Source organism: Trypanosoma melophagium (assembly GCF_022059095.1).
Source record: "Trypanosoma melophagium isolate St. Kilda chromosome Unknown ctg1segment0, whole genome shotgun sequence".
NCBI classification, from domain to species: Eukaryota; Euglenozoa; class Kinetoplastea; order Trypanosomatida; family Trypanosomatidae; genus Trypanosoma; species Trypanosoma melophagium.
In genome coordinates this window covers 1,101,837-1,124,635 of record NW_027125132.1, presented here as the reverse complement: position 1 = coordinate 1,124,635, position 22,799 = coordinate 1,101,837, and the positions used below count along the sequence as shown (strand labels likewise).

The 22,799-nt window shown below is 45.3% G+C and overlaps 6 protein-coding genes across 6 annotated transcripts; all 6 read right to left on the bottom strand.

Annotated features, from left to right (window-relative positions):
* Positions 1–910: 910 nt before the first annotated feature.
* On the bottom strand, positions 911–1,795 carry LSM04_007601 (Spermidine synthase; the record flags this gene model as incomplete). The annotated part of the gene is made up of 1 exon (XM_067335735.1): positions 911–1,795. One exon carries the CDS (start codon positions 1,793–1,795, stop codon positions 911–913), a length of 885 nt encoding a protein of 294 aa, XP_067195360.1.
* A 242-nt stretch (positions 1,796–2,037) lies between these two features.
* LSM04_008855 (uncharacterized protein) lies at positions 2,038–2,832 on the bottom strand (the record flags this gene model as incomplete). Its single annotated transcript, XM_067335734.1, has 1 exon — positions 2,038–2,832. The coding sequence occupies one exon, from the start codon at positions 2,830–2,832 to the stop codon at positions 2,038–2,040; it is 795 nt and encodes a 264-aa protein (XP_067195443.1).
* Positions 2,833–4,452: 1,620 nt separating this feature from the next.
* Positions 4,453–5,598, bottom strand: LSM04_002104 (uncharacterized protein; the record flags this gene model as incomplete). Its single annotated transcript, XM_067335733.1, has 2 exons — positions 4,453–4,801; positions 5,258–5,598. The coding sequence occupies 2 exons, from the start codon at positions 5,596–5,598 to the stop codon at positions 4,453–4,455; spliced, it is 690 nt and encodes a 229-aa protein (XP_067195036.1).
* Positions 5,599–5,804: 206 nt separating this feature from the next.
* Positions 5,805–8,159, bottom strand: LSM04_004013 (uncharacterized protein; the record flags this gene model as incomplete). Its single annotated transcript, XM_067335732.1, has 1 exon — positions 5,805–8,159. One exon carries the CDS (start codon positions 8,157–8,159, stop codon positions 5,805–5,807), a length of 2,355 nt encoding a protein of 784 aa, XP_067195150.1.
* Positions 8,160–8,797: 638 nt separating this feature from the next.
* Positions 8,798–9,664, bottom strand: LSM04_002975 (Mitochondrial substrate/solute carrier; the record flags this gene model as incomplete). Its single annotated transcript, XM_067335731.1, has 1 exon — positions 8,798–9,664. One exon carries the CDS (start codon positions 9,662–9,664, stop codon positions 8,798–8,800), a length of 867 nt encoding a protein of 288 aa, XP_067195084.1.
* Positions 9,665–11,773: 2,109 nt separating this feature from the next.
* On the bottom strand, positions 11,774–12,376 carry LSM04_000316 (uncharacterized protein; the record flags this gene model as incomplete). Its single annotated transcript, XM_067335730.1, has 1 exon — positions 11,774–12,376. One exon carries the CDS (start codon positions 12,374–12,376, stop codon positions 11,774–11,776), a length of 603 nt encoding a protein of 200 aa, XP_067194931.1.
* Positions 12,377–22,799: the final 10,423 nt, after the last annotated feature.

Genomic DNA, 22,799 nt, shown 5'->3' with positions numbered 1-22,799 from the left:
CCGTGCCGGGGCCCCCCGGACCCCCCGTGGGCCCCATCTGAAACAAGGGGGGGAAGGGGGGGGGAAGGGGCAAACCCCCCCCCCCCCCCCAACCAACCCCTCCCACACTCTACACCATCCCCTTCCTCCCCCCCACCCCCCCTTTACCCCCCCTCCCCCCCCCACCCCTTTTTCCCCCTCTGTCCCTTCCCCTTTTTTGCCCGTTTTTTTTGGCATTTTTATTTTCCTCGTTCTTTTTTTTTTCCTTTTTCCAAACCCAATTTTTATAGTGGAGGGCGCACCAAGGGGAAATGGAGTAAAATCCCCCCTCTTCAACTACTAGCTCTGTCCAACCCCTACTTTTTCTTCCTTTTTTTTTTTTGTTTTTCTTACCCCCCTATTTTTTTCCTTTAATACCTTCCCCCCAAAAAACTCTCCCAATGAAAGAAGGGGTTTTTTGGTGTTTATTTATTTTTTTTTCTTCCCTCCCCTCCTCTTCTCTCCTCTTTCTTTTTTTTTTTTTTTTTTAAATTAAATCCGCTTTAGGTAAGGGCCCCGCCCCCAACCCCCCCCCCCCCCCCTCCCCCCCCCCCCTTCAGGCCCTTGAAACCCGCCAAGGTTGCAGGGGGGTGTGTGTGAGGGAGTGAGGATGAATGGATGATGAGTATATATAAAGAAGGGGGGGGAAAGAAAGGGAAAGGGGGGAGGGGGGGAGGGAAAAAAAAATAGGGGAAAAAAAAGGGGTAAGGACCCCAAAAAGAAGGGGGGGAAAAAAAAAAAAAAGGGGGAATTAGATGAAATTAAAAGGGCATAAAAAAACCTAATAAAATTTTTTAAAAAATTTAAAAAAAAAAAAAATTATTTTAATTAAATTATATTTTTTTTTTTTTTTTTTTTTTTTTATTTTTATTGGGAGAAAAATTTTTTTTTTTTATTTTTGGGGGTGGGGCAAAAAGGGGGGGAGCAAAATTGCTTTTTTGCTCATTGAGGGGTAATATTTTTTCTCCTTTGCAAAGGGCATCGCCTCAACAGGTCGCAGCGGTTTCGTCACATCAGTATCTGCTTCTTTGGCACACACGAGGGTACCAATGCTGCCGCACGGATATGTGGGAAGGTAGATCATTCCATACTTGACTGAGGCGAAGCCAACCTTGTTCTTGATAAAGTCCCGCATCCCCTCAATGAGTTTGAGGTCTAACCAGATTGATTCACCCTGATTGCAGCATATACCACCAGGCTTGAGGATGCGAAGTACATTGTGGTAAAAGGCCTCCCCAAAGAGCTCTGATGCAGGCCCTACAGGATCCGTGGTGTCGATAATGATCACATCGTATGTGTTGCCCGCTGCCTCCTTGACGAATGCAACACCGTCACCCACGCGAACATCCGCTCGCGGGTCAGAAAACCCACATGAGATCTGTGGGAAATGCACCTTACTTTGCTCCATCCCAGCCTCGTCAATATCGACAAGCTCACACTTCTTCACAGTATCGTGACGCAACACCTCCCGCATAACACCACCGTCCCCACCGCCAATGATGAGCACACGCTCCGGGTTTGGATGCGCGCAGAGAGAGGTGTGGCCAAGCATCTCATGGTAAACAAACTCGTCATAGTCTGTGAGCTGAATACACCCGTCAAGTGTCATTACAGTTCCCCAAGGGCCCTTGGGATCGCTCTCGAAAATAGTCAGGTGCTGATACTTTGTCGGCGCATCGTATAGGACCTTGCTCACCTTAAGGGACATTGCTTGCCCAGGCCATTGATCGTTTTCTTCACGAAACCATCCATTAGAAATAAGTTCTGAACCAGGCATCGTCAAGGGACAAAATTAGTATATCCCGCAAGTACTCCCTCTTTTCTCAGTGTTTTCTCTTCAATATTCAATGCGATCTGGAAGAATAAGAAAAAAAAAATAGAAGCATAAGGAGGAAGATTTGCCTTCCGTGAGGAGTACTCAAGAATGCCAAGACAACCAACATAACAATTGTGAAATTTTGTCCATTTATTACCAGCCTCGATCAATTATCCCTCAAATCCCCGCAATTTTATACAGTATCATGCATAAGCAAATACATTTGCCTGTGCAACAAGACCAACAAGTCCCACGATGATGAGTACCTGAAATAAATTAAGAAACGTCTGCATCCCTCGGGGATTACCTTGCACTTGAAGCATGCATAAGTTTGCCGCGGCTGTCAGCAACACGACGACCGGGCCGACCGAACGCACTTCATTAGAAGGTTGTGAGATAACACATATAGGAATGACAACACTGAGAATGACTGAAAATACCACAATGGCGCCCTTCAAAAGCTCCTGGCATTCCATCTGCCAGCAACCCTTGGCCGTAGCGTTTTCATCTCCTGTACTTTTCTCGTGGTTCTCCTTTATTTTCGTTTCAGTATTACCCGACGCCTTTCGTTTCATATTCTCATTCGCCACAACCTCATCGATTCGACGGATAAGCACCAGAAAGAACCCATTAGCTGAAAACCAAAGTACCAATGTGAGAACAAGGTCTGCACTTATCTGATGTGCAAGGGATACTGATGGTCTCACCTGTGCCTGTCCTCGAAATACATCAAATGGCTCACGCCCTGCACCTGGTGGTGGTCTCGGCTTCCGATGCTGTTGAAGAAGACCCCCTCTTGGGGAAACGAATGGCACGTCTCCAGCGGTAAATAAAATTAACCCAAGAGACACCAAATGGCACAATAGGTAGAGTAACAGTTCTACTGTTACAAAACGCCAAAGTGGTAAAACGAGCGGCAGTGTCTCCTCTTTTTCCGTTTCTTTGGTGACCAAAGATGTAATCCCCGAACGTCCCGTCACCTGTTGTTTCCCCTTCATTTTATATCAATTTAACTTTTCGATGTTATTCAGCGCAGACGCTTAAGACTGAGACCGACATGGGTACGGTCAAAACAGAGGAAAAAAATCGATATAAAGAGAAATACGAAACATACATTCCCTTCAAATCCCACATTGTATAGTAGCAAAATAAGTCCCTAACACTTTCACATAACCAAAACCCCATTACAGGAAACAGATATAAACACTCAGAGAGAGGCACAGACAACTTTACAATCAGGCATGTATTGACACACAAAAAAAAAGAATTCATAAATAACAAAACACCGGTATACTGTGTGTTACATTAAGAAAGAGATGCACAGCTCTAATGTAGCCGACAAGACGCAACCACATGCAGACAACTTGGATCAATTACGTCACCGACCAAACAATAATAATAATAATAAATCCTCTTGCCAATCCACACACAAACACATACACACCGCAGATCTAGGGAAGTACAACACTCTTAGAAAAAACAAAACGCATGTCGAGAGTACAGAAAGGCAACCCCACCGCGCGTGGAACATTCCTACACCACTCCCAACACTTTAACCTGTTATAAAATCACCTTGGCCAATGTCTTGCAGAGGGCTCAATGCCACCATTGCGGGGTGGTTGCCTAACCTCCCAGATCCCGAGCTTCAATCGCGTACCGAGAAATGCAACCCTGAAGCTGTAATATTGAGATGGTCTTCCACCACGACACACCGTCTGTATAGGATATGGACGCAGAGAAAATATGGCTTCTAGCTTTGTCTAAATCTTGCTACACACCAAAGGATAGTAAATATGGCGAGAACGTGTGGTCTATATCTTGTCTATAAGCAGTTTTTTTCCACACAAGCATAGCCTCCAGTCACTGGAAATAGCAACCAACCCCGCAATATAAGCTACAAAGGAAATAAACACACGGCAAGACTCACGAAGTGGCAGATGACAGGGTCTCACCTCCTCATCAAGCCCCTCCGCTTTAAAGGAGTGGGAAGTGGGTGGGAGGAGCGGCAAAAGAAGAAAACCAAAACTCAAACCCCTCCCAGGCGTTCAGTCAGTGAATCCTCACTCGAAGTACCGCAACGAAGAAGTGGAAGGAAAAGAGGATACAACACACCCATACCCATCAAAAAACAGATCATCAGAAGGTGCACATTCTTTTCACAAGCTTCCAGAAAAGCTCCACACTGTTGCAGTGTGACTAGTCCACCCCACCCCGCATCTCGGAGGAAGAAATTTCCACTCGAACAAAGAAATTTTCACTCCAATATTTACTTTCAACAGAAAAAAGACTCCACGAAAGCACTTCATATGGGAACCAGGAATGTACTAACGCATGAAAGACGACAAATAATTAGAAACGGCAATGGCAGTGATCCGGTTGTCCTATTACTCCTTTTTTTTTTAGGGGAGGGGGAGGGGAAGCGCCCACAACAAACTGCGCAAGACATTCCAAAGCAATGTCAGAATCGACAGAAACATGCAAACAACCTCAAAAAGCCAGGTCAAGGAGTATAAAAAGGTCATCCACATCCTACTCCACCCCTATTCCCTCACACAGACGTACTAACAACCTCACTGATGCACTCTCAAAAGGTGTGAATCCCAGACTCTATTTCAATTTCATATTGAACAACACAACGTAACAGTACCCTCACAGCACAGGCCACTTAAGTGGCAGAATGTCGAATGGGAAGTTGATGCATCCAGAATGCTTTGTTCGTTGCGTCCCACCGCTGCTGCAACCCTACCGCCATAAGATGACCTATTGACGCCCAATCCCAAAGAAGCGGTTGTGCGACCCTTCATCAGCAGCAGTATAATAGTAAGAAGATATCGGCATAAATGGCCATGTGGATGTGCTGTTCTTTTCACAAATAGCAGTTTCAGAAGCAGCAACGCCTGAAGACTACGGGTCGCACCACTCAAACTAGGACTGATGTATGAATTCACCTTTTCTTGTGGGGGAGTCCTTGCCCAGCTAATCGGACGTGGGAAAGCAAAACACCAAGAAAAGTGTTCATGCGTCAAAGGTAATCAACCACTCCCTACACACACACACACACACACACTCAGACAGTTCACCAACACTACTGCCCCTACAGGAAGAAGAACCTAGTGAAATCATACAACAAGTGGAAACGAGAAAAAGAAAGCGAAAGAGCAAAAAAAAAAGGGAGGAAATACAAAAGAAAATTAGAACAGCCCTAGAGTCCAATGATTTCATCATTGCTTTAATCATCAGATCAAACATCTAGGACAGAGTTACACTTCTTTTTCCCTCATCAGGACATCAGCATCAAAAACAAGAACCTCTCAGGCAATGTTACATCCATCCCCGTCTACCTCTCACTCTTTTCCTTCACTTTCATCACATGTGTCAGTCCCCCCGTCTTCTGAAGAACCCTTTGCTCGCCCATCCTCCAACCGGATCCTGGATCTCTTCGCCTTTTTCTTGGCTGCTTTAGTCCTCTTCTTCTGTTGTCTAGCATTGAGGGCGTCCACCTTGCTCTGATGCGCCTTTTCCCGGTCCGTCCTCTCTAATAGGCGGTCAGCTTCGAGCTGGTGACGCTGTCGTCGCTCCGTTTCCCGTTCTTCTGCAAGACGGATATGCTCGTTGGTTTTCCCACCAGCTCCAGCAATCGTTGACTGTAGACGTGGCAATGAACGTCTGGTTGCAATACTGTTCACATACCGCATGTGTTCCGCCTGCAACCGCCGCTCCCGAGCAGCCTTCTCCTCCATCGATAGAGGTGGAAGACCTGACATCGTTCCTCAAAAGGCAGACACTCTTTGCCTTTTCCTCCTCCACTGGTATCTATAAGTTCACCACCCCCTGAATAATTCAAAACAGAGAATGAAAAAAAAGCATTGTAACGGAAATAAGAGACATATCTTATTGAACAGAAGAACAATCCCTGTTATTTTATTTCTTCACTGTTATTTTTTTCTTTGGCACCGACACTAGAATCCCATCACTTTCTTCCTCTCCTATTCCCCCCCTTACCCCTCTTTTCTTTCCCAGCCCTATTCACACCCACATCTCGTGGAAGGGGAAACTCTACCGTGGTGGGGGGTGAAACCGTTCCACGCCGTGCTCTTTTTGCTACTGATCTGGCGTCTGCCACCGTAGTCCTCCCACGCTTTCTTTCCACAGAATTTTCCACGGGCGTGTTACTTTGCACGCAAGACGGTTTAGATTCACGAGTGGATGAGTCCTTTACTGACGTCAAAATGCCGTCTAATATCATCTGCGACTCTTGTTGTTTTTGTTCTGTGGTCGCCACAGCGGTGACTTTCTTGTTCTCACCCTTCCCTTCAAGGAGATTTCTCTGCGCAGCTGCACGCCCCTTGGGGGGATGCGGTTGCTCGAAAACGCTAACCTTAGGAGGAGGAGGTGAAAGAGAGTTGGCCGATGGTGTGCGAGCAATACGTCGTTTTCGTTGTTGCTCCAGTTCCTCTTCAGCCTTTGTAGCCCATTCATAGTCCTTGTATGACGGAGGTGGCGATACAGATAGCACGGTTTCTCTCGTCGCACCCATAGACTTTGTTTCCTTCAGTTGTTCTTGGCAGTTAGTACAGTTGGCATTTACTACTCCAAGCGATGTGCTAACTAACTTCTTGGTCACACTAGGGTCATCTTGTCTGTTAGGGGTTGTATTTTTTTTCGATAATCGCAGTTCATTATCCATAGCTGCTTCAGGACTTTTTGAGGGAGATACCGATTGCTTCGGTGAAATGAAAGGCTCTTTTGGTAGTTGCTCTGCTGGTTCGGGTAGTGGTGACGTTGGTGCCGGTGGTGGATGATATTTTGTCGCTGGTGTCGGGCTGGGGCCCTGTGGATGAATGGAAACAATTGAAGTACTTTTTAGCATAACCTCTGTCGTTGGAGAGTCTAACGCACCTGACGACATGGTATCCTTGTTGACCCCAGAAGAATGTAAGAGCTCGTACATTCCTGTCAATGCACTTGCATCTTTATGAGGTCCTGTACAAGAAAAGGAGGGGGGGTTGTATCGCCGCACTCTTCCCTTAGGTGCCTCTTTAACTGAGCACTGGAGTGGGGACAGTAGTTTGATCTCAGACCCATCTCTACTCCGTCTTGGAGGTGTCTCACTCCAGAACATCTGACGGGGTCGTAACGGAGATGCGGAAAACAATCTGCTCTTTGGAAATTCAGAGGAAGGCGACCCATTCACCGCAAAATAATCGCGTCGCCCAGCGGAAAAAATAGAGAAATCTTCTTTGGTTACATTTCGTCCTTTGTGTTCACTTCCTCTTTCCCCCACTTTCTCTGGATCCTTGTCTATCCCTACACTTTCATCCCCAACAATCTCACTACAAACCTCCTCGTTATCAGCCAGACGCTGAGCCTCCACTGGAGTTTCCCAGTGTAGCTGTTGAGAAACCGGGGCACCCGTCAGCCGGGTTGGATCTGGTACAGGGTAGTGAGATTTACTACCACCGCTACTACCACCTCCAATATGATGCGCAGAAGCAAAACCTCCCCCTTCATCGTTCGCTTCTGGGTTCAGAACCACACTCAGTTCACTACATATCCCATTCCCATCCACAATGTCTTCCACTTCCTCAATAAGTTGGTTCCTGGTGTCCATCCGTTTATCAGGTTCTGTGGAAAAAACAAATGTTAAATCTTCAGCCAGTGTCCGGTATGATGATCCTGAGAAAAGAACATTGTCACCCCTCGGAGAACGTGTAACCCCCACGTTTGGGAACGCCGAAGAGGAAGGTGCTGACAAATCAAATGATGGAAGTGGTTGTGGTAGTGGTGGTAAAAATCCCATATTGTCAGCCTGGAAAGTATGGTTATCATCAGAGCAATTTCCTGTTTGACTATTTTTATCTGTGCTAGAAACATCTTTTTTTGCCTCTGAGGTTTGTTTTATTTTTCTGTAAACATTCTCGAATACGAATGAGTCGCTTCTTCCTATACTGTTTTTCTTGTTCGTTTGCGGTGATTTTTCAGTGCGCCGAGAGGAAGGCTCATGTCCGTCACTACGAGTATAGACTCTAGTTGATTCTGTGTTTAATGGTGTATCAGCAAGAAAATCGTTTTTTCTAATTTCTTCGGAAGAACTATCCGTCCACAAACGATTCCTGGAATGTTCTATAATTGGCCTATCCGTCTTCTTTTGATTTTGTTCATCCTTCATGTGATATAATAGAATCCGGTTAGGTACTGGGGATACGCTTGCCACTCCATACAATTGTTCCCACAAAAAAAAAGTGGAAGAAGAACAAATCAGATCCCGTGGCGTCGCATTTGGGCCATGAAGAGACGTTAGGGGATCGATTTCACTTGGTCTCATTTCGTTTTCCTCTTATCCTCACGACGCTACTATAATAATAATAATAATAATAATAATAATAGAAAGAGAGGAAAAACTGATGCAAAATTAGGAGACTGAGAAATAACTATAACAAGTGTACAAAGTAAGGAATAAGAAATAAATGGTTAAAAAATGAAATTAGAAATTTTTTTCTGAGAAAAATAACGTGTTTCTTCCATCTATTTATAATTTTTTATTTCTTCCTTTTCCATTACCAAGAGCATCGGAATGCAACAATTGAGAATCATCCTATCCATGTATATTTCGATCATTTTCAGAGACAATCAATGCCACATTCTCTGCAATTATTTTTTTGACGAGTAAATGTATTTCCTCTGGTAGTTTATAGATAAATTAAATAAATAAATAAATAAATAAATACATAAATAAATAAAAAGAAATAAAATTTGAGGGTAAATAATTATTAGAGGGGTATGAAGGGAAATAGCCTTTATTCATCATTTTGACGTATTTTTTCCTTCTTATTTAGCTTTTCCTTCATAACCCTATCTAGACACTCTGTTTCCGGGTTAGTTTCAAAAAAAACTTTTTTTGTATCTTTTGTTATAAGAAATACCGTTTATTACATGAAATTAAATTCATCCAAATTTTCTCACTTAATTTTTTAATGGTGCGGGAACTTGGCTGGGTGCCTTGAGATGCTCCTTGATCATACCAGCAAATGTTACCATGAACATTGTTTGCCATGCAGAGAGTCCCATTCTTGGTATCAACCCTGCATAAAACCCGCGTAATCCATAAGTCTTGTAGACATGAGCTGCGCAATTGCGTGTATTAGCAGTTTTGTCTCCCATTGCAACTCGAGCCTGCTGTAGAACACGAACCACTTCAAAAGGTTGGTTTATGCATCCCAACATACCTCCAACAATTCCACAAAGTACCTCCTCTGGAGCGCTTAACTTTTCCCGTCCCATAAATTTCTTGTATTGATTTGTGAAGGCAACAGCAAAGAACCATCGTAATGCCCAGTTGGTACCCTGTCGACCTGCCATAGCAGGTGCTGAGCCATAGGCTTTTCTGAAGCCAGCCTCCTTTAGTAGTGTGAAAAGGCTCATTGAACGGTGTTCCGGATGACGATTTTTATACGTCACAACATAGGTCATTGGTGACATAACCGTTGTTTGCGCAACTCCACCAAAGAATCCAGCCAACATACCACCCAATGCACTTTGTGGATTTATACCAACCATAGGTTCTAATTCCAGCGTTAAATTAGTACCGAAAAGGAGAATAGAGCCCTTTAATCCGGCCTCTATCATTTTGGCTCCAGTTCCATCATAGAATCGACGTACACCACTTCGTGCCAAAACCTTAAATTCCTCTGCAGCACTCAACCACTTACCCTTGGCAAGCCCGGAGATCTGTTGGGTCTTCCAGACTTCAAAAGGCATCCCAAGTGTAAACGCTTCGCCACACTGCAAAACAGCGCCAATGGCAATGTCACGTGGATCTCCAGCCCCCATTTACAAATAAATAAATTTAGAGTTACTTATCAGTATGAACTTTTCCTTCGCGTAATAGATACCACGTCACCCCAGAAACATACAAAGAACAAGAAGAAAAAAGAAAGAAAGAAAAGTATAAATCCGCACCTAAACATAAAAAAAGAGATTATATATATATAAGTTTTGACATTTCCAAGGTTCAGAAAGTGGATAATCAAGAACATTTAAACCCTTTTTCGGCAACAGACAGAAAACCCCCACTTAAATATATAAGAATAAAAGAAATCTTCCTCAGAGAAAAATAAGGAGATCTTTATTACCCAAACCACATTAACACAACCAATTCTATTTAGTTTATAGTACAACTCTCACAATCCGGCAAACGCAACGAAATAAATGAGCAGAGAAAGATGAAGAAACCCGAGGGTCAAAAAAGGAAATAATAGAAAAAAAAACCAAGAACTATTATTCATTATACCCAAAGGATAAACAGATACACAATTACCATTAACCTTACCATTCTCTTTATTTCTGATTATAGTATCGAACATAATATCAACATGTTATATGAACACACCAACAATACTTGTAGAAAGTATTATTCCGGTCGCGAATTTCCTAAAGCATAGATGTGTATTTCAGCACGTTTACACGGATTTTCATGATTTTTGTTAGTAACTTTCTTTCAGTTGCTTTCTCTAGTAAAGAAAAAAAGACTACAAATAACCCTTGTGTGAGCATCCAAACTATATATCAATAGGAAATAGTAAATATTCATCCAAAGAAAACATTTTTGTATGCATCACACTACGGCGTCAGTTCGTTTGATTTAAATATAATCAACAAAAACAATTTTGGTTACAATTTTAAATTTTTAATTGGGATTTCGTCTCCTATTAGAAAAGTCATATACTTTTCCTTGGATATCCCATTTTAGGAAATACCAAGGAGAAAAAAAAAAAATAGTGTCACATAAGGTGATCAACGAGATATTGGAAAATTATCCCCACACGTTCAGCAGAAGAAAAAAGAAATAGGCACAACTTAGACAAAGAAGAGATCATATACAGCAACAATATGTATATTCCGCCTGTTATTATCAAAAATAACCATTTAGTAGCAAAAAAAAAAAAACACTTTGTTTGACTAGGACAACACATTGACACTCACCGTGATCCCACCCTTATGAACACACACACACACACACACACACACACACCAGAAACAATATTTAAAACCTCTTGATATGGAACAAAGAAAAGTTTAAAATTTTTCCTCTGGGTATTTATTCATGTAGTGTTACGAGATAATTCACCCATATCAATAAAGCACTGAATAACAATGGAAAAACGAGAATATATAAGAATAGACGCAGGCATTTCTTTCCGTGAACTATTTCCTTTTTAAAAGGAAATAAAAACACCTAGCACACGGGAAGGTGAGAGGGTAAAAACAATGTGTATCATCGATTAAAGGGGTTGTACAAGTCATCCTCCAATTATTTTCCCATCATCTTATTCTTCCTTTTCTCCTGATACTAAAGCAAGAATGAGGAAACCCAGAAATTATACATTTTCCCATTTTTTTAAGAATTGTCCGCAGTACATGACCAGAAATCCCATTTAACTGAGGAGGCAGAACGGGTACAGATTCCTGTGTATGAATTCTGTTCATTGGATAACAAAAGACCCTCAAAGAAGAGAACACATGAATCCCAATCCTTTTACAGAAAACCTACCGAAATTAACAGATCTCTTCATTCTTTAAATCATACTGCTAATATAAGATAAAAACTTTCATGTTCTATAATTCTCTGATACAAGATCCAAAAAAAAAAGAAAGAAATGAAATGAAAAGGAAAAAAAAGAAAAAAAGATGACCAAAAGAAAAAAAAGAAAACCATGGAAACAAAATAGAAAGAAACACATTTTTTTCCACTATATTCGCCGTATTCCAACAATTGGAGTATATATATATATATATATATATTACGGTCGAAAAAAAAAGGGAAGACCATAAATTCAATCTTGCTAACCAACTAAAACCCCCTTCCGAATAAAAAAAAACCAACTGACAAAGTCCCTACAAAGGTTTACATCCTACCCATGACATCCTATAATCTATTAACTATTTAAACTCTGCGTATTGTGGAGCCTGGCCGTATCTGTACCACCAGATACAAAGAGTAATGATAAATGCTCCCAGTGTGGAAGTAAAAGTCGAGTACCAAATCAGTGCCATAAACTCTTCATCAGTACCTGGTCGAGAATTCTGATGCATGGCATTTTCGGTCACACCAACAAGATTTGTAGATTCACAAACGAACAAAACCCGGGTCCATAATTCTTGAATATGTTTTTTATAATCATTACTCATCTTTTTGCTCGTCATGTAACTTGTGAGTCGGCGAACCTCGTATTCATCCTTTGGAATAATACTTCCCATATGATCCAATTCCACAGTATTTGTAATAGTGGCAGCATAACATCCCTTTTTAAAGCTCATTTTATCTTTCATATACCTCTTTACAATATCATGAAAACGAATTTCAGCCGCTGTCCTCACCTTAAGACGAAAAACATGACGTCGAAGAGGATAATAAACCTTACCCAACTCCTTGTACACAAATTTCTTCGCAAGAGGACTCGTATAGTTGCACATTGGATTTGATTGACCCCCAAAGGTTGCCGTAGCACCCCCAAGGGTCATGTTGCCGAAATTCATCGTCATTTTGTGTAAAGAGTTATCCTTAGTTTAACTAAATACCTAAGTAAAAGGAAAACAAAAATTTCCATTAAGGAAAAACGAAACACAAAAAAAATCATCAACAATTCAATAAAAGAATTAGCACAAGAAAAAACCACGCAGGAAAAAAAAAATACCATGAAAACCAAGAAATATTCTCAAAACTGATAAAGAAAAATAAATCAGCGCCAACCCACCAACAACATAGAAGAAAAAAACTGCAACACAGGATATTCTCAAAAACAAGAGCAAAAACCAAAAACCAAAAACAACTAGAAAACACAATATGATAATACTTAGAATCACGCACAATAACAAAGAAAAACAACAACAAATTGGAAAGGAAAGAAAAAAAGACCGGGGCCCCGCGCCACCACTGCCACCCCACAACAAAAAAGAAAGGCAAGCCACCAACACCGAAAAAAAAAAAAAACGCGCCCAACCACAAATTCGCAGGAACCACGAAAGAACGAAAGAAAGAGGAGCCGCAACCACCAACCCCCGCGCAGGACGGGTTTTGCAAATCCAAAACGGGAATTGCCACGAGCGGCCGGGAAACTCTCGGGGCCAAACTGCCCATAAAAACGGGGGAAACTATGGCGAAGGGCCGCCGCCCCCTCGCGCCGCCTTCGCTTTCAAAGTTTCCCTTCCCCCTTTTAATTTTTCCCAACGCCCGCAAGTGCGAGGGAGGAGGCTCGCCGTGATGAAAAGCAGGGTTCGTGGTTTTTTTTTTTACGCGCGGTTTCCGCGAGTGGAGGAAGGATTTCTGCGCTTCCGTTCATTTTGTGGCCATGTTTGAGCGTCCCTCCCGCCGGCCCAGTGGTCTAGTGGCATGATTCTCCCTTAGGGTGGGAGAGGTCCCGGGTTCAATTCCCGGCTGGGCCCTTGATTTTCGATTCAGACGTTTCTTTAAACTTTTGTGAAGGTGTAGGTACTCGATGAGCCCGTTGAATGCTTGCGAGGTTTAAATCTTATTCTTTTAGTTTTATTCTATTTCTCTCTTTGTTTCTCTTTCAAAAATCTTCGCATGCATCAAAACAACACGAAAAAATTTGTATCAAACGGATCACGAGAAAACACCCTCCGTGGGGCTCGAACCCACGACCACACGGTTAAGAGCCGTGCGCTCTACCGACTGAGCTAGAAGGGCTGCGGTGCCCGCCGGGGGCAATGAATTTCTTAAATTAATTAAAACTATTTTTTAAAACGATGTTTCAAAAAAAAAAATATAATAATAATAATCTATGCCCTACTTTTCCCTAGAAAAAAAGAAAAGAGAAAATATTATTTTTCATATCTAATACTTGCATTCCTAATGTTTTGCAAAATACATTAACTAACTTTCCCTAGTGGATTATTGATCAATAAATAACGGAACCGAAGAAATGGAAGTGCTGAGATGCCCTTTTAACCCGCTTCCCGCTATCCCCATCGCAAGTTCCACCCCTTCGCTAAGTCTAATTTATTGATGTTTTGCCCTCTAGATATTCCATCCGCTAGATTTTGCTCTGAAGTCACACAACTCCAAGTAGCACGCATGCCGTGTGAGCATAAAACTTTTTCCATGGCGCCAACTTCCGCAACCAACGACTCCGAATGCGCATTCCCTTTCTGCATAATGTTCATTAACCGTTGTTTCGCCAACGGGAATATCCAATGGCCCTGCCAAATGTATTTTAAAACCGCGCAATGCCCGGTGAACGGCGTGCGTCTGCTTTAGAAATCATGCGAGGTGAGTGCTTCCAAGCACCACCAGCAGCCACCAAAACTTCCCCTGAATCTTTGAATAATAACGCCCCCCATCCGTACATGGAGGCGTCAGTGCCGAGTGTTGCCGTGGAGGGCAACTTTTGTGGAGGATGAACCGGGTCGTTCATTAACAATGTGTTGAGCCAACTTTGTCCGATGTCCTTTGCAGTTGGTGATAAATTTGCCGGGTCTCTTGGCCGTATTAATCCTCGATTTAAACGAGATAAACGTCGACGTACGATTTTCAAGAAGAAATAATAAGGGAAAAGAGCTGCACCCCTTACCCCACCCGCGCAAAGCATACGCGAAACTGCGCTCTCCAGTTCTTCGACTGTTTTGTTATCTAGTGAAGGAGCCTGCTGCAATCTCTGTATTGTTTTCTCACTTAAAGACACCGTGTTGTCTTTGTGATTGAAATGTACGCCTATGAAATCATATTCTTTAGTGTTGGGCTTCTGTTCTCCAATGGTGGCGCCGCATTGTTGCATGTTCTTCCGAATTGTCTTTCCCAAAGCATCCACCTTCTGATGTGGACCACTTATTCGGATGTTATCAATCCATACATGTATGTGTAAACCTTCTGGTGCTGCATATTGTGGCAATGCCAATTCTGAATCTCCAGCCAAAACTCTTTTAATGGTATTTATAATCTCAGGACTACATTTATAGCCCATGGGAAGGCGAGTGAACTCAACGAGTTCTCCCGATTCCGTGCGGCAACGGAAACTTGCGCGTGTGTTTACTGGTAAGGCCACCTGGAAAAAGGATGCCTTTAAATCAAATAATGTCGCGGTTTCGCCGTGAACCGCATCCAGGCACCGGGAAATGTGTCCCAAAGGCACATCGGCCTCATGATCATCCCTGTCATTCTTTTCTCTCGGCCACGCAATAAAACGTCTTCTTTCTCCGGAGGGTTTGCCCTCCACCACCGCAAACGGAACCACCCAACCTTTAGCTGGATGCGATGAAGCTGTACAAATAATTCCTGCTTCCTTCATACGCTGCGCATCAGCGTTATTAATTCGTAAGTTGGATTCAAGCCGTTTGGCGTATAATTCGGGTTTCTGCATAATGCGCCACACCTCATCCCAATGCCCCCTGGCCTTATGGTTGAGGCGGTCTCTTATCCATTGGGTGGAAAGCGTGCCTACGTCTATTTGTTGCAGCGGTAATTGTGTTTCGTCTTCTTTTGTCGCCACACTGGTTCGGTGTGATCGTTGCAGTATATTATACCCTTTGAAAGGGGCGCGAATGTGTTGCGTTGTCAATTCTGGTAATTCCCATTTTTCTGCAGCTCATTTTTCTAATTCTTTTACATCAATGATGTCCATTGTGCGGACTTGTTTATTGTTGCGGCCCAATGGCCTAAGTATCGCACCGTGCTGCGTGGGAGTTCCATGGGGTCTGCGTGTTTCCCTAACTGTGTTATTTTTTGGTTTAAATGGTTCTCTGTACGCGTTTACACGGCACGTCGTGCTGTAATGTCCGATGCGACCGCATCTGAAACACCGAGCCTTACTCGGCGGTGGTAATGACTGTTTCCGCTTTACCTTATTCACGGCTTGCGCGATTGAATCTTCCTTTTGCCAAGGCTCTTCATAAGCTTCTCGTAGTGCGGTTATCTTCACGCCTGGGTTATCTTTCGCAGCCTGAATTAGTCAGAGGTGTGTATATACCTGTCATCCCATATGGACGAGCTGCTCTGAAATCCCCTCGTTACGAAAGGAGTCCAGCCATTGCATGAACATATCCCATGCATCTTGATAAAAAGGACCGGGATTAACCAGTCTGGGAAAAAGTTGCTGACAAGCCGCCACAACTTCCCTTGGCGATGTATCCGTCAAAAATTCCATCAGTCCATCAAAGGTCTGTATTTTTTCTATAGGTCGGCTGCTTTCGAGCCACGTTGGTTGGCGGCGTTCCTGGATTCCCCGAAGGCCCAACTTCGGGTGTTCCTCATTTTCCGGCAAATCGGGCGCTGGTTTCCCTGCCCAGCCTGTTATATTTCTACCTTGCGGTGGTGATATCTTTGATTCCTTAGTTTCACCCGGAACAGACGGTTGTTCCGTTTGATTGTAGTTTTCCAGCGCTGATTTTAATTGCGCTTGTGTGGCAGCATGCTGATTTTGCAGCAGTCGTAGTTCTTCAAGCGTTTGGTTTAATTGTTTGTGAGATGCTGCCAGTAGGGCTTGCGTGTTAGCCTGTTGACGCATCTGTGCCAGTTGATTTTGTAATTCCTGGAGTTGTATATTAGCGGTTTGCGTTGCCCGAAAAGCTTCGTGTTCTAACTGTGCTCGGGCGCTGTTATATTCTTGATGAAGCCTTAGAGCTTGCTCTCCCAGTGCGGCCCATTCCGCCCCGAATAAGTTATTTGTCGTCTCGAAAATTTGTAGGAAATTTTGATTTCGAGGCATTATAAAACCAATAATGGACAGGCACACGGATTCCCAGTCCATAAAGTTGTTTGGCCTCATTTTTAATTTGAGAGTATCACCGTTTAAAGTTAGAGTACTGTCAACATGAAAAGTGTGTTGCAGCATATCCGCAGGTCTCAAATCAAAGGAAAATTCCAATGGACCATATTGGCGCACAAAATCCTTGAAAGCCTTGGTGCAAATTCTTCACTCTAGTGGTGTATAAGGCTGAATGGTTGTCGTGATCGTACTTACTTTAAAAACCTACTATTTTCTTTTCAGAAACTTACTATCGACACACTGTTAGGAATAAAAAGAAGTAAAAATATTCCTAATAGTTAAACCCATACAAGATATAAAAGTCAGTAAGACTCAATCATTCTTATCGCAAGCTTCCGGAAACACAAAAACCCACCGCCACGCCAGCGAGCGGGAGACAGCCGCAGCCACCAACCCCCGCGCAGGACGGGTTTTGCAAATCCAAAACGGGAATTGCCACGAGCGGCCGGGAAACTCTCGGGGCCAAACTGCCCATAAAAACGGGGGAAACTATGGCGAAGGGCCGCCGCCCCCTCGCGCCGCCTTCGCTTTCAAAGTTTCCCTTCCCCCTTTTAATTTTTCCCAACGCCCGCAAGTGCGAGGGAGGAGGCTCGCCGTGATGAAAAGCAGGGTTCGTGGTTTTTTTTTTTACGCGCGGTTTCCGCGAGAGTGGAGGGAAGGATTTCTGCGCTTCCGTTCATTTTGTGGCCATGTTTGAGCGTCCCTCCCGCCGGCCCAGTGGTCTAGTGGCATGATTCTCCCTTAGGGTGGGAGAGGTCCCGGGTTCAATTCCCGGCTGGGCCCTTGATTTTCGATTCAGACGTTTCTTTTGCACTTTTGTGAAGGTGTAAGTACTCGATGAGCCTTACGTTATCAGGTGGGAAAAAAGAAAATATTGAATGGTGTCATGATAAATAAAATTTTATTTTTTTTCATTTTTACAGCCTGTCTAACCTTAAGTTTTCTGAAAAAGTAAGTTTACAATCAAGTAAAAATGTGAAGTGCTATTTTTCAGTCTTATTCCGAAGCGGAATGGACGACCAGTACCCAGGTATTCGTGGATTTTGTGCGCCAGAATGGCCATACGGCTTTTTCATTTGCATTTCGTCCATCCGCGGCTCCGCATTTAAGTTATCATTTTGATGGTATTCTAACGTTGGACAACGACGTACTCATCGTTAATCTGGATCAAGATAGATCTATGAATTGGGAGGATTTGCGTACCTCCATTATAAACTTTACGATGCCACGGAATACAAATTTTCTCCAGGCATTTGGAGAAGCACGCGCGCGTTTCAGTGCAGGATGGGCAGTGCTGGAAGGAAGAGAATCCGTGCCGCAGCAGGAATATCAAAGCGCTCAAGCGCAACTACAGGATGTTCAGTACCGTTTTCACCAATATGCCAGTGTGCAATTCCAGGAATTGTAGAATAAAATGGCACAAGCATAACAGGAGGCAACAAGGGTAAAGTTGCAACTGGCAGCTATTTAGGCAAAGTTGGCGCTAGCAAATGCGGAAGTAACAGAAGTGCAAGCACAGTTAGTACAATCACAAGTGCAATTGACAACAGCCCACGACCAAGCGACACATTTGCATGCACAACTGCAAAAGGAGCAGGTGCGAGTAACACAAGCACTGACGCAGACCTCAACCGCGCATGAAGAATTGGCAAAGCGAAAAAGGGCAACTGGCAGAATTACGGGTGCAAGGGTTCCAGTTTCAGGTGGAGAGGCCTGGAATGATGGCGCAACTCGAGCCAGCCAGGAACAACCCCGTCAAAGAGAAAAGCAAAACGATGAGTTATTACGCCAATTGGGCCAGGAGACCCCAAAGAAAATGGGATGGGACGCGACACACAACATTGACCCAACAACGGCCCATACACCTACAAAGGAAGCAAGAAAAGAATGGCCTGAGTGGACGACGCCGATGGGTCACGAGGAACAAACACAAGAGGAATTTTATTCGGGAATACAGGATATCAAGCCACCAGCGTCGTTTGCCGGTTGCCGGCCAGAAGAGCAAGATACGCACTTTTGACGGTATTCCCTTCTATATGGCCAACGCCTTGGTGACGCCGGCTACCCCAACGTGGCGCCAAGGTCCAGTGCTCCGCATTGTCGGACGAAGCCTGGAGCCAGCGATGTTTTTCTTCTGGAAGACTCGCTGGCGCTTAAACTACGGCGTCGCACAGCGCCGGGAACAGCCGCGTCGTGCTGGGGCAGAACTCAATCCAAGAAGGTCCTGGGGCACTTGTCGACGTGCTGTCAGCAGCATCACCTGTACCAAGTTACCGCTGAGCAGTGATGTGGAGGAAAATCCCGGCCCTTCTCTGCGAGGTGTGCAGTGGAACTCAGCTGGACTTACCCAGGCCAAGAGGCTTGCTCTCCACAAAACCCTGGTTGAGGAAAACGTGCCATTCGGCCTTCTAAGCGAGACGAAAATGTCTTGTGCGGAAGTGTCGAGTTTCACAATCGCTGGTTATCAACATCATGGAGTGCCCCGCCCCTCTAAAGGTGGCGGCGTTTCGATTCTGGTTCGTGAAGACCTGCCGGTGGAAGTAGGATCGTCTGTTGTGGCGAGCATTGAGTGTACTCACGCAACGACCCACTTGACAGAAGGGCTGGCGCTCTCAGTGACGCCAGCATACTTCCCTTCAGGGAGATCATTTACAGCGTCGCAACTGGACGCGCTCTTGACGACTAGCGGACCCCACCCCATTGGTGCAGATGCTGAAACGCATGCGTTGGCCTGGGGTCGCGCGATCCCACCTGATACACGTGGCGATGTGCCAGCGCAATGGTGCCTAGATAACGATTGTGTCATACAGAACAATGGAGAAAGCACCCGCCACACTACACGTCACGGTCCGTCCGCGCCGGACGTGACACTATCCCGAGAGTGTCGCATAGAGTCTTGGACAGCCAATTTCTCTCCGGATAGTGACCATTATATCACCCCCTTCGACGTAGTAGGGGATGATGGTGAACCACTGCGGTTCCCTCGCCCCCTTGCCCCACTCTATGCATGGAAGAATGCGAAACGGTCTCGTTTTAGACAAATGTCAAATGCTCAGTGCCGAAAACTACCAACACAGAAGATGAGCATTCACAAACGAGAACGTTTACTCGCCTCCGCGATCCGCATCGCAACAGCTGCAGCGGTCCCCGCGGAGGACGAGACGCTGCCCCTTTTGGACCCCAGAACTCAGTGAGATCGAGTCGGAGATCTGCCAATGCAAAGCCTCTGTCTATAGAGACAGGTTGGCAGCACGCCGCAGAGAGATGCCGAGACAGGCCTCCCATAAAAGATGGAAAGCCCTCTGCGGCAAGATGGCCGTAGCAGACGGCTGCAGTTGGAACATTTCAAAGGGGATTTACGCCCCACGCCCACTGAGCACCCCGGCGATAAAGATTAACAACACGACGCTCACGGAAAATCAGAAGGCCAAGCACTTTATCCGTCTTTACTCCGCACGAGCCAGACGGCACCCACACTCCCACCCTCCGCCACCCATCCCAGTTGTTGGCGAGGAATTTGCACCCATTACAGAAGCGGAACTGGAACGGGCCCAGCGCCTTCTCCCGAAAGGAACGGCGGCTGGTCCGGATGGGATTTACAGCGAGGCTCTCCGACATTTGGGACCCAGAGCGAAAGCAGAAACCCCATCACTTTTCAATGGGAGTCTCCGCACTGGTGTTTCCCAGCTGCTTGGAAAGTAGGTGTTATTGCGCCCCTCCCCAAACCAGGGAAGAAGGCAACAGACCCAGACTCGTTTCGACCAGTCAAATTAACTAGCTGTATTTCCAAACTAATGGAAAGGATTATAGCAGCCCGTATTCGGGATGTTATTGAATCCAAGCTGACCCCACAACAATCCGGGTTCAGGCCTGGCCACTCCGGACCAGACCAATTACTACACCTGCGCGCAGCACTCAAGAGACCTTCATATGACTCACGCACAGGTGCCGTATTCGTCGATTACGCCAAGGCCTTCGATACTGTAGATCACGACCGAATTGTTAGTGCGATGCGGGAGATGGAGCTCCCACCCCACATCATCCGATGGTCAGCCCCATTTTTAAAAGGACGTCAGGCTAAAGTACGAGTCCAAGGAAAATCCTCCCCACTAATGCTATTCCACCGCGGCGTACCGCAAGGAACGGTTCTAGGCCCGCTTATGTTCACTATAGCAATGAACACTCTAAGCAAACGATTATCTCAAGTTCCTCTTCTGTACCACGGCTTTTTTGCCGATGACCCCACGCTGGCAGCACGGCATGGGAACAGAGACGTCATCAACAGTGTGCTACAAAGCGGAATAAATGTGGTTGATGAATGGTCCAAGGGCCACTCCATGGAAGCAAACGCAGACAAAACGAAATACATCCTCTTTGGATCATTGAACCCAAACCCCCTTTCCCTTGAACTACGCGGCACCCCTGTCGGTCTAGATAAAGCTCCAAAACTTCTCGGAATTACATTCCAACACCATCGCGGAGTGTCCTTCCATGCAGTACAGACGAGGCAACGCATGAATTTTCGTTTGTTGCAGCTCGCTGTAATCTCGTCCACCGCATGGGGCCCAAAACGGGATGTTTTGCGCACTTTTTATCTAGCCCTAGTTCAAGCCCAGGCAATATATGGATTTGAGGTCTGGTACTGGGATGCTTCACCCACACGCCGCCAACAATTAGCAGCAGGCCAAAACAAAGCTTGTCGAACCATAGCAGGAATCCCATTTGGATGTCGCTCCGACGACGCACTACGAGAAGCCCTTCTTCCACCACTAGAAACGACAGCCGCGATACGGAGTCTAAAACACTTCTTACTATGCCAGACGAGAGGTGGATCCCTGAAAGATAGCGCTGATCAGGTTTACCACTTGAACCACCCAGTCCGAAACTTCTATGTACGCCTAATGAAGACATACCCAACTCTCCGTATAGAGCCACGCGAGTTGCCGCTATTAACGCCGACACTGCGTTTCGGTAAGCGCGCTCGCTTCTTCACGTCACTGGATAACGTCTCCGCTGACGACTCTGAAGAACACAAAAAGGAAGCATCTGAGCGTTGGATAGCCCGACATTTCCGCCGCATGGGAGAAACACCACCACCCCGTACACATTATGAAATTTGGACTGATGGCTCGGTATTCCTGGGTGTCAAATCTGGGGCAGCGGCGATGATTTACAAGGATGGCGAACTGCTTAGCACCACGCAGAGAGGAGCCGGCCCCCTAGCCTGCAGCTACACGGCTGAAACCATAGCACTTTATGAAGGATTGCGGAAACTACTCACGATATTACCGGCAGAAAACCCAACACCCTGCAGAGTTTCCGTATTCTCAGATTCGCTGTCTCTACTGAAAGCGCTCCAGGCTGGCCCCCTAACTGTTACGGATCCTTTGCTCCGTAAACTATGGAAACTGATCCTCCAAGTGCAACGTCGCAAAGCCCGCATTCGACTGCAATTTATTTTCGGCCATTGCGGAGTAGAGAAGAACGAAAAATGTGACGCTGAGGCCAAAAAGGCTGCGGGGCATGCCCAGAGGGATGATGCCTGGATTCCCGATGCCATTGCCTACGCCAAACGCACCTCGTCCTTCTCATAGATGGCAAAGCGCAGGGAACTGGAACCCCACCAAAGACAACCCAGAACTGACCCGAGAAGAAGAAATAGCACTTGGAAGATTCCGCACAGGAGTCTCGCATCGATATGGGTGGTTGCTGAGAAAAATCCAACCCCATATCCCCCTGGTTGTCGATGGTGGAATCCCCAAGAGGCAAACGACTCAGCCCCACCGAAGCCGCAAGCAACGCAGAGACACCACCCCATGAGCAAATCATCCGAGCCAGCAGCATGCACAGAGTGCGGAGCACAATACTCATGCAGGAACACCGCAGCGCCCCACATGGTTAACGGGCATGGTTTTAAGAAAGCCTATGCGCTTTGGAAACTCAAGTTCCCCATGCACCACCTCCGCCGGACATACCGCCTGAGCCACTGCCGCCCAGACCCCCATCTCCGGTAAATACGTTACCTCGCCAATCAGCACATGCAGTGAAAAAACATCCCTTTCCATGCCATTTGTGTTGCCGAACCTTCCCCCAGAAAAACGGATTAACTCGCCACCTCAGGTGCATGCACAACGCAGAATGCCCTCCCGCTGAAAGAAAGCGGCCAAGAGCAGATGAAGCAACAC